Source organism: Vicugna pacos, chromosome 12 (genome assembly GCF_048564905.1).
Source record: "Vicugna pacos chromosome 12, VicPac4, whole genome shotgun sequence".
NCBI lineage: Eukaryota > Metazoa > Chordata > Mammalia > Artiodactyla > Camelidae > Vicugna > Vicugna pacos.
The window spans coordinates 66093502-66103712 of record NC_132998.1 but is presented as its reverse complement, the minus strand read 5'-3'; the positions used below and the strand labels follow the sequence as shown (position 1 = coordinate 66103712).

General features: G+C 65.4%; 1 protein-coding gene across 1 annotated transcript; it reads right to left on the bottom strand.

The window, feature by feature from the left end:
* Positions 1-2378: 2378 nt before the first annotated feature.
* On the bottom strand, positions 2379-6861 carry PIM3 (Pim-3 proto-oncogene, serine/threonine kinase). Its single transcript, XM_072973746.1, has 6 exons — positions 5139-6861; positions 4940-5049; positions 4801-4851; positions 4352-4721; positions 3605-3781; positions 2379-3529 (listed from the first exon to the last, which is right to left on the bottom strand). Exons 1-6 carry the CDS (start codon positions 5221-5223, stop codon positions 3342-3344), a joined length of 981 nt encoding a protein of 326 aa, XP_072829847.1. The 5' UTR covers positions 5224-6861; the 3' UTR covers positions 2379-3341.
* Positions 6862-10211: the final 3350 nt, after the last annotated feature.

Genomic DNA, 10211 nt, shown 5'->3' with positions numbered 1-10211 from the left:
CATCACAAGAGTCCTGGGCCACCCACACCCGCCACAGGCCTTAGCCACCAGGAGTCTCCAGTCAGGCCCTCAGTAGCTCCCCGATACGTGGGGGCACAGCAGTGGGGGTCCCTGCCTCTCAGGGCCTCAGTTTCCCTGAAGGCAGCCTGGGCAAGCAGCCTCGCCTAGGGCGGCCGAGGGCGGGGGACCCGCCCAGCACGCAGGCTGGCACTGGGCAGCAGCAGCGCCAGGAGCCCAGGCCGGGCTGGGCCAGCGGATGGGTGGGGAAAGCGGTGCTCGTGGGGCACCCAGTGCGTGCAGAGGCAGAAAGGTCACGGGCGCAGCGGCTCCCCTCCGCCATCTCCCCTCCTGCCCTGGGGACAGGCTCTGCGGGGTGGGCTCGGCCCTCCACCCCGCTGCTGTCGTGTGTCAGGTAGTACCTCTCAGCCCGCAAACCCCTGGCCTGACCTCGGGACCCACCCTCTGGCCCCAGCCCACGTCTGCTGGCCCCACTGGTCCTGACACACACAGGCCTGGGCTTCCTCTTCCCCCAGGCAGGAGAGGCTCTGTCACCTGTGGCCACAGCCTCTGTATCCATCAAACCATCAGGGGTCACCTCTGTGACCGTAGAGCAGCCGACACCTGCCTCACCTTCACAGACGTCCCTACACAGGCTCTCAGGCCCAGGGAGCCTTGAGCAGGCCTGGTGGAACCTCGGAGCAGCGGCAGTTCCGAGGAAGGCCTGGACTGCAGCGGGCGGTCCTCTGTTCTCCAGGCTGTGGTTTGTGGGTGGACCCTGCACGAACAACCCTGTGGAACCCTATGGAGTCTGTGGAACCAATAAAATGCGAGTCAGAACTTGCAAGTGGGACTCCATGTGTGACGTTGGCAGGCGCCAAGGACAGAGCACAGAGCGGGTCCACTGCCTGCCCGCCCGCTCACCACCTGACTGCACCACTTCCCTCTGCCCCCAAGCCCTCCCCAGCCATCTCCCGCAGTGGCTCCCCACTCGGCCCCCTGAACACCCAGCCCCGAGAGCCCCCAGCCTTCCGATCAGGTAGCAGCGCCCCCACTGCTCCACCGTCCCGCACAAAACAGCTCAGTGAGCGGTTATCAGGTGGTCTGGTGGGTGGACGGATGGACTGAAGGATGGATGGAAAATGGGAGAGTGAATGGGAGGGGTGCCAAAGACTGGCACAGCACCCCCAGCTGGCAAGTGAGGGACAGGGACCATAGTGACACGTGAGTGGCTGTCACCAGGGTGAGATGTGGGGGCCCAAACGCTGCAGAGGTGCTTGCCCTCCACCTCCGAGTGCGGGGCTACTGCCTGAGACTCCCGTTCAAGTGGGGCAGGGTGAGCATAAGGAGATGAGCCCCACAGGGCCGATTAGGGCTCAGGCCAAGGCCATGGACACAGACTGTCCCCATACACACCCCACTGCTCCACGGTGTCAGCCAACACCGAGCGGGACTGCCCCCTGGGTTCCTGGGCCTCAACAGCGGGCCCTCAAGCCCTAGGCAGGTCACCAGCGCCTACCAACTCCCTGAGTGACCAAGCCCAGAGCCCCCACCCAACGGCCTCTGCTCGCCACCAGAGGAAAGGCCGGCTTCATCTCCTCCAGCTCCACTTCCCAAAACTTCCTGCCTCTGCTCTTCCCTGCAGCTCCAGGACATCCTTTGTCCAACTCTGGGTTCCCAGGGCCCAGCAGCAGGTATGCAGGCCGGACACCAGGGCCAAGGGACACAGGAACAGGCCTCTGAGGGCTCGGGGCCACATGCCTGGCCCTGCTGGACTGTCTGGACAGCCTGCTCACAGGCCCAGTGGGTTCCCCTCTGCCTCACAGAAGCTGCCAAGCAGAGAACCTCTGTGGGGGTGGGGTGGGGTGGGGCCCAGCCAGACCCTCCACCAGACCCACCCGAAACACTGCAGCCTGGCCCGCCGGTCCACACCTCAACTTGGCTGCGGCTCCCACCCAACACCTCACCCTGTGCCTATCAGGCCAGGGTCCAGTCACACCCACCTCTAGTTTCTGTACCTCGAGCACCTTCCCATCCCTCCATGTCACAAATTTCTAGCCATTCTTCAAAACCCTTTCCAGCCTCTGCCTCTGGACTAGTGCTGGAAACACACCCCCACCAAGGGCCTGGCTCCCTGCCCCTCTCTCAGGGGACCCCGAGGGCACAGTCTGTTTCTGACTCCCCTGGGTGCAGCTGGATTAGATAATGGGGTGACAAGGAGGCCAAAAGCTGAGTATCAGGGGGAAATTCCTTCTGGCCTGGGCCCCCTCCCTCTGCCACCTCCCCACCGGAAACACAAAGGGAGCGATGCAGGGACCAGGGCCCCTTCTCCCAAAACTGCCTCCTCACTCCAGACTACCCAGCACAGTAAACACAGAATATTCGTTTAATACAAAACAATTTAATTGAAATACCTGTATAAAAAAATACGATTTTTCAGATATCTCACTTCTGAACTGGAAGAACCCCTATTCTCAGTGCCCTCACACACTGGGACCACAAAAACACCTCTGCTGAAATAAATTAAAGGCTTGAGACTCTGTCCCCCATCCCCCAGCCTCCAGAGCCAACAAGCAGACTGTACAAGTCAATAACTTAAGCCCGCCCCCAGGCGCAGGGCCGCAGGCGGTGGGGCCGCCGCTCCTCTCAAACTAGCTGCTGTGCGTGTCCGTCTTCCGACAGACACGCAGGGTTTGGAGACCTGGGTCCACACGCCAGCCGCCCCCTCTCTGGGCACAGGGGCTTGGAGGAGGCGGGGCAGCTGGGAGGGAGGAACCTCGGCAAATAAGTTAAACAATAAATAGCCCTCCGTGGGGTCACACCATAAATAAGACGTTCGTAGGCGCACGCACGTCGGGCGGGCAGGCAGCAGAGGCCTGAACGTTGCATTGCTTGTGCACAAACGTGCCCAGAACACCAAAACAAGGGTGGGAGGAGCACGAGGGACCCTGTGCCCCTGCCCGGGTGAGATGAGGCCACGGGCCGCGGGAGTGCCCCTGATCCCACATGTCAGATGCGGGGCCGTTGTCAGTGTCAGCACCGCCCCCAGAGCAGCACAGGACAGGGACAGCCTCAGCTCAAGCGCCTGCCCTGGGCCGGCGAGACCTGGCTTGAACTGGAGTGTCTTTGGACAGAGCTTGAGAAAACCAAGTCCCGTGAGAGCAGCGCTCAAAAAGGCACTCAAAGCAAAGGAAACAGGCCCGTGCCAAAGGCAAAGGTCACCAGGGGTCAGAGATCACTGCTTTCTCCAGGAGCAGACTACCTAGGCAGGCTGGCTGCTGCAGGGCCCGGCTCGGGCTGGCGGTCCCTCTTGTAGTTCCCACAAGCCAAGTGCAGGCCCGGCCTCACAAGCTCTCACTGCTGGAGGTGGTGCTGGCCCCATCATCCGCGTCTAGGGTGCAGAGCCGAAGGTCACAGCTCTCAGAGGGGCCCTCCTCCGCCCCCAGCATCCAGGGGTGGGCAGAGATTTGGTCCAGCGAGGGCCGCTCGGAGGGCCGCAGGGACAGACACCACTGGATGAGCTGCTGGCACTCTGTAGGGAAGGAGACAGGGTCAGGGCAAGGCCGCCTCCCCTGCCCCGTGCCGGCAGACCCAGACCCCCACACACCTGGGGAGATCCTCCTGCGGAAAAATAGGCGGCCCCGAAGGATCTCCTCGTCCTGCTCGAAGGGAACGTCCCCGCACACCATGTCGTAGAGCAGCACGCCCAGAGACCACACGGTGGCCGCGCGCCCGTGGTAACGGTGGTGGCGGATCCACTCCGGGGGGCTGTATACTCGGGTGCCTGAGGGAAAGGCGGGGGTTAGCACGCCCACCCCCGGGGCAGCGCCCCACGAGGCCAGCACGACCACACAGAAACACCCAGACCCTGCGCTCCCCGCAGATCACCTCCCAGGTTGAGCCCTGAGCCAAAGGCGGCGGCTGCCTTGAAAACCGGCTGGTCCTCCCACTGGAAAAACCCCGGCGGGCGTGGCCTCCCCCGGCGCCGGCAGCCCCGCCCCCCCCAGCTGGCCCGGCGCTAGACGCGGGTCACATGAGCGCGGGCTCGGGTTTCACAACAAACAGATGTGAGGTGAGGATACAGAAAGGGGGAGGGGCGGGGAGCCCCGGCTTCCCCGGCTCCGCAATGCGGGGATTTCTGCGCGGCGCCCCCGCGCTCCACACGCGCACTGGAGTAGCCCGCAGCAGCGCCAAAGCCCCGGCACAGCCGAGGAGAGTCTGGAGCCCGCGCCCCCAGCCACCACGGACCCAACGGCCAGAGGTCCCGCTTCGGCTACGCAAGCGAGCGAGCCGGCGCGGCGCGCGGCCCCGACAGTCGCCTGCCTCTCGGCCCTCCCGCGCAGAGAGCGCTCACCGTCGAAGTCGGTGTAGACCGTGTCGCGGAGCAGCGCGCCCGAGCCGAAGTCGATGAGCTTGAGCTCGCCCGAGCGCAGGTCCACTAGCAGGTTCTCGTCCTTGATGTCGCGATGCACGACCCCGCAGCTGTGGCAGTGGCGCACGGCGGCCAGCACCTGCGCGAAGAAGCGGCGCGCCAGGGCCTCGTCGAGCGCGCCGCGTTCCGTGATGAAGTCGAAGAGGTCCTGCGCTGGTTCGGGCCGCTCGAGCACCAGCAGGAAGCCGTCGGGCCGCTCAAACCAGTCCAGCAGGCGGATGACCCCGCGCGCGCCGCCGGCCGCGCCCACCTTCCGTAGCAGCACCACCTCCAAGGGCACAGCGGCGCCGGCCTGGGGAGACACGGCGGTCAGCGCGCTCCGCCCGGCGCCCGCGCCCTAGTCCGGCGCCCCCGACTCCGCCCGCACTTACGATGCTGCCCCACTCGGTCACCCGCTCCTTCACCACGTGCTTCACCGCCACCTGGGGGGAGGGAACCAGTGGTCAGGCCAGCGCGGACACAACACCGCGCGCGAGGCGAGAATCCCGGGTGCCCGGCGGCCCGACTCACCGGAAGCCCGTCGGCGATGCGGCTGCCCGCGTAGACTGTGCCGAAGCCGCCGCTGCCCAGCACTGCGCCCACCTGGTACACCTTCTCGAAGCTCTCCTTGTCCGCCTTGGCTGTGGAGAGCGCGTGGGCGGGGTCAGTGCTGCCTGGGACCCCGGCCCCCCGACCCCGGTAGACCCCCGCGCTCCCGGTCCCCGCATACCTGGCTGCAGGATCGTCACCGGGAGGTGGTCCACGCCGCCCGGCCCGCACAGGTGCGCCAGGGAGCCGAACTTGGAGAGCAGCATCGCGGGCGGCGGCGGGGCGCGGGCCCCCGGCCTCCGCGCCGCCTCTTGCCCGGCCCGGCTCCCCGCGCGGCCGCGGACGCGGACGCGGGAGGGCGGCCTTCCCGGGCCGCACGGGGCTCCTATCCGGACAGCAGGCGGGCGTGCCCGAAGCGCCGGCCTCGGAGCGCGGGCTCGCTCAGGCGAGGCCGTCCGCGCGGCACAGTGCCCGGCCAACCCCGCGTAGACCGCGAGGACACGCAGCAGGCCGAGCCGCTCACACGCCCCGGCCGCCTCGCCCGGGGTTTTTGGGCCGCGGTCGCGCGTATCCCTCCGCGCGGGCGGGGAGACCCGAGACCCCGCCCCCTTCGCCGGGGTCGCGCGGCTCGGGGCTCCTCTGAAACCCGCGCGCGCGGCCGAGGAGACAGCCGGACGAGTCCGGCGCGCCTTCCGTAGTGGGCGGGAGCCGGTGGGCGGGGGGGCGCGGCAAACCGCCTGGGACTAGCTGGCGGGAGCGGAGCGGCGGAGGCGCACGGCGCAGCGTGGCGCGTCACCTCTCCTCCATGGTCACACACGCGCCCGCGCACGCGCAGCTCCCTCGCGGGCGGTGGCTCAGGCGTACAGGGCGGGGCTGCAGGAGCCAATGGGAGCCGGTGTTTGCAAAGGGCACAGGGCCCAGCCAATGGAGGCGCGCTTGAGGGGCGGGGCCTACCAGACCCCGCCCCAGGCCGCGGCAAGAAGGTCACCCGCTACACCGGTCGGGCGCGAGCAGCCGGTTGGTGAACGTGGCGGCGGTGTCCTGGGGAGCGGTGGGGTGTAGAAGACGTGCCCCGCCGCTCCGGGCCGTGCGCGTGTCTCCTGGGCAGTCCATGCACCCCCGAGCGCGAGTAGCTTGGCGCCGCGGGCGCGCGGCTCCCTGGGGTCCCCGCTCGGCGGCAGCCGCAGGACACGCAGCCCCTGTGTGGGTTGGGACTCCACCCTGCCCACCCCAGCCGGTGGTTCTGACCCTGGCTTGACCTCAAGCCCGCAGCCCGAGGGCCCTCCCTGACCATGCCTCCCGCCCTGGAACCTTTGCCCTGCTGTCCCCGTGGCTAGAGCGCCCTCGCCTACTCTCCACTCACCCAGCTGTCCTCCATGCCCAGCTGCTGTACGCCTCTACTTGGGAGCCCACCTTGACCGTCACTGCTAGGGCCCGAGCCAACCCAGGTCTTCATGACCTTGCTGTGGACCTGATCCTGTCCTCTGCGTTCTGTACTGCACAGACTCATCTAACACCTCTGGTTGCTTGCCGACCTCAGCCCAAGGTCACTGGCCTAAACAATTCAGGACTCAAGTGAGCAGCCGTCTGCTAGCCCCAGTGGCTGAACCCAAGACATTCATTGCTTCCCACAGCCATCCCAGAGAGGGTTGAGGGTTGGAGGAGCCAGGAGGCCAAGGTGCTGGTCTTTCTGGCGTTGCAGGTGCTCCCTGTCATCTCTGGGGGCCAGAATGGGATCTGACCTTTGCAGCCACGTCCCTGGGCCCATCTGGGGTCACCTTCAGGTGTGACCTCATCCAAGCATTGCCTCAGGGGCTCTAGTCAGCCTGCTGACTTCCTCAGCACACCCAGCCTCCACCAGGTCACAGCCCTTCCTGCCACCATCCCTGTCCCAGGGCAGAGAGCAAACCCTCCATTGTACAGCTCTAAGGTTCTTGTCTTCCTGGCGCTCTGTCCACCACTCTCCTGTGTATGGGCCCATGAGCCACGGCTAGGGCTGAGGGTTAACCATGGGCCCCAGGCCAGGACAGGCGCCTCAGGGTCAGATCCAAGGTAGGATGCCGGCCCCTTTGGTGGAATCCAGGGACCACTGCTCTCTTGTGGGGTCTTCCGGAAGACCAGTGGATGGTCCTCAGAGCCTTCCTCCTTGGATTCCTGGACCTACAGCCCGTCTAGGGGCTAGGGAGGGTGGGAGTGCTGGAGAGTGGTCTGGGTCTGGGTGTCAATATGTGGTTCTTAGGGCAGATCCAACTCAGCCGAGAGGGGCTGAGGTCCCTGGTGGCCTCCCCAGTGGACTCCCAGCCCCCCAGGCCTCTGTGTGGCCCTCCAGGCCAGTCCTCCCCAGGTGTCCTGGCCTGTGTGCCCACCTTCCCTGGCCTTAGGAGTCAGCCTTGGGAGGCCCGCATCCTGCACCCAGCAGCTGCAGAGTCTTGATCCAGACCCGGAGTCCCCCCCAACCTCAGAACAGTGTACCATCTCCTTGGGAACTGGGTGAGGCCAGTGTCCTTCCACTGCCAGCCCTGAAGGTGGGCTGAGCTTCTAGAGGGCTCTGGGAGTGGGGAGGGGTCCCCGGCCTGTCCAGGTGTGGAGAGCAGAGCAGGAGGCAGCTGCTTTTCTGAGGTGGGGGTTGCCTCAGGGCCTTCATCTCTCTCAGACTCTGGTGTGTGTTACAGATGTGTTGTGTGTGTTCTGCGTGGACTGTGAGCTCCCTGAGGGTCAGAAGGGACCCAGACCCCCTCACCAGGGGCTGTCCTTCTGCAGTGGGGGCCTCTTTCAGGCCCAGTCTGGCCCAAAGAGTGGGCTGGGGCAGGGGGCTGGGAATCTCTGCTTGTGAGACCACATGGAGTCTATGTCTCCTCAAGCTCTATTCAAGCCTCACCCTGTCCCCACCCTATAGATAGATGTGATTCAGCCCATTTCTCAGCTTGGCAAACCAAGGCTCTGAGGGGTTCTCCTGGCGGTGGAGCCCCCCACCCTCCTCATGCAGGGAAGCAAATCCAAACCTGAGACTCAAAGGCCTTTTGCCCTTCTGCCCTAGGCATGGCCCTTGGTAAGTGACCCCAGGCCACCCCTTCCCTGCAGGTCTGGTCCACACCCCTGACTCCAGCCACATCCCCAGCAGTGCAGGAGGCCAAGCCTTGCCTGTTTTTTCCTGGTTCCTGGAAGGCCCATCCGGTGGGCCTTAAAAATAGCTCTGAGCCCCACAGGCAGGCCAGACCCAGGTCAGCAACTTCCCGAACAGCAGAGCAGGGGCCTCTCCGGGACGGAGAGGCCACCAGCAGGAGGGCTCGGCTGGGGCTGAGGCGCAGGGCTGCCTCACTGACTGCAGAGAGCCAGGCCCTGTCTCTTGCCCTCCCACCCCACCAAGTGTGCCGGAGGCTGGGGCCAGCGCGGGGTGAGCACCTCCACCTACTTGGCCATCCTGCTGAGCGGGACACCCTCAGACCAGGGCTAGGTGCCTCTTCAAGTCCCCATTCTCTCAAGGCATGTGTTTCCTGAGTGGGGAGAGCAGCTTGGATCCTACCAGAGGGGGCACACCCCCTCCCTTCGCCCTGGAAACAGTCCACCTGGGCCCAGCACAGCCAGCACCACTAGGTCACTTTCCGGCACCCAGCAGAAGGGGTGCACTGTTGTCATGGTGACTGGAGCCAGGCTGTCCTCAGATTAGGGAGGGAGGGGTGGGTAAAGGACAGATAGCCTGGACCTCCACTCGCACTGTCCCCTCACTACACACACACACACGCACACATGCAGAGCATCACACACTTATAAACATGCCACAGAGCTGGGGCATCCCAGCCAGGTAGCTCGGGGGACCGGCCCTCATCCCCCTTGTTCACCTCAGCCCCATATCAACAACCAAGGCTTCCTCAGTTGGCCCCCTTCCAGCTGCCCCTGGAGGTCCCACGGGTTTGCTCATCTTGCCCGCCCTGACCCTCTCCAGGTACCTCAACCAAGACCATGCCTCCCTGCCTTTTCCTCGGCCCCTCTCTGTGCTCCCTCAGCCATCATCAGCTTACCACCTTGCCACGCCTCCCATCCTCCAGGGCTGCCCTGGGCCACCAGGGTCAGTCCCAGTGACTCGCTCCACAGTCACAGCCATCCGCCCGAGCCCCATCTGGCCTCCATTCCCACTGCAGGAACCCCTGGCCCACCTGGGCCTGCCCCCTGCCCTGCCCCCGTGGCCCGGCTTGATAGAGCCCAGCTTCTATCTACCTGCACCACCGCTGCCCTGACCACAAACTGGGCTCTGGGAGCCTGGTCTGGCTCGCGAGCAGCATGGCATGCGCACCCCCGTACCCCCTCAGCCCCTGCATAGGGCCACTGCCTGGCCGAGGGAGGGCGAGGCCTTCCCTCTGGCCTCCACAGGCCTCGCCTCCGCCTTGGCCTCTCACCTACTGGGGAGGGGAGCCAGCATTGCTGAGCCAGGGTTTTGCAATGTTCCCCGAAGGCAAGCCGGATAGGGCCTGGACTGGGGTGGGGTGGGAATCAGTGGGAGCCGGTGGGCGGAGGCCTGGGAGAACTTGGTCTCCCTGCCCAGGAAACCCCAGGCTGGCCTGACCCAAGGCCAGGCTGGCCCAAGTTCAAGGGCACGTTCTCTCTTGGCACCCCACCTGCTGCCCCTGTAGAGAATTCAGCCTATGAGCCGTCTGCGGACTGGCCGCAGACACCTGGACTCTTGGCCCGGGAGCCCTGGAAAACCAGAGGTGACACTGTGGATGCACCCAGGCCTAATTCAGAGCGAGGCTGGGTTCCCAGCGCCCCAAACCCAAAGGCAGCTGGGCTGGAACTCCCAACCCAGCCTTGGGGGTGGCAGTGGTGGGTGCAGTGGCTACCCAGTGGAGATCGCCCTGGGCCCACGGGGCCCCTCTCCTCTGAGCCGCTTTGGCCTGGGACCGGGGCCAGGCCGCCACTGTACAGCAGGCACAGCCTTTGCACTGGACCAGCTCCCTGGCCACTTTTTTGGGGTCTCACACATCTCACCCTACCCCCTGCCTGGGTCTCCCCGTCATGGGGACTCTGATCACCTCTGTGCAGGACCAGGGAGAGGATCCAATTAGATGTCTGTGAGATGCTTCTCAGGGCACACAGTAGGTGCCTAATAGATGTGGCTGTGGAGGCTCTAGCTGTGTTGTGGGCATAGACCCCAGATTTCAAAGGTCAAGTCCAGGGGCTTCCTGGGATGAGGGTGCTGGGGGTGGGGCCCAGCAGACTCCAGCAGCTCCACCTTCTCTGCACCAAGACCCTCAAGGTC

Coding starts and splice junctions, on each gene's coding strand:
- PIM3 (XM_072973746.1), bottom strand. CDS start 5,223: ATGCTGCTCTCCAAGTTCGGCTCCCTGGCGCACCTGTGCGGGCCGGGC. Junction 5,050..5,138: donor GGTGACGATCCTGCAGCCAG/GTATGCGGGGAC, acceptor CGCTCTCCACAG/CCAAGGCGGACAAGGAGAGC. Junction 3,782..4,351: donor GGTCTACACCGACTTCGACG/GTGAGCGCTCTC, acceptor CCTTTCCCTCAG/GCACCCGAGTATACAGCCCC.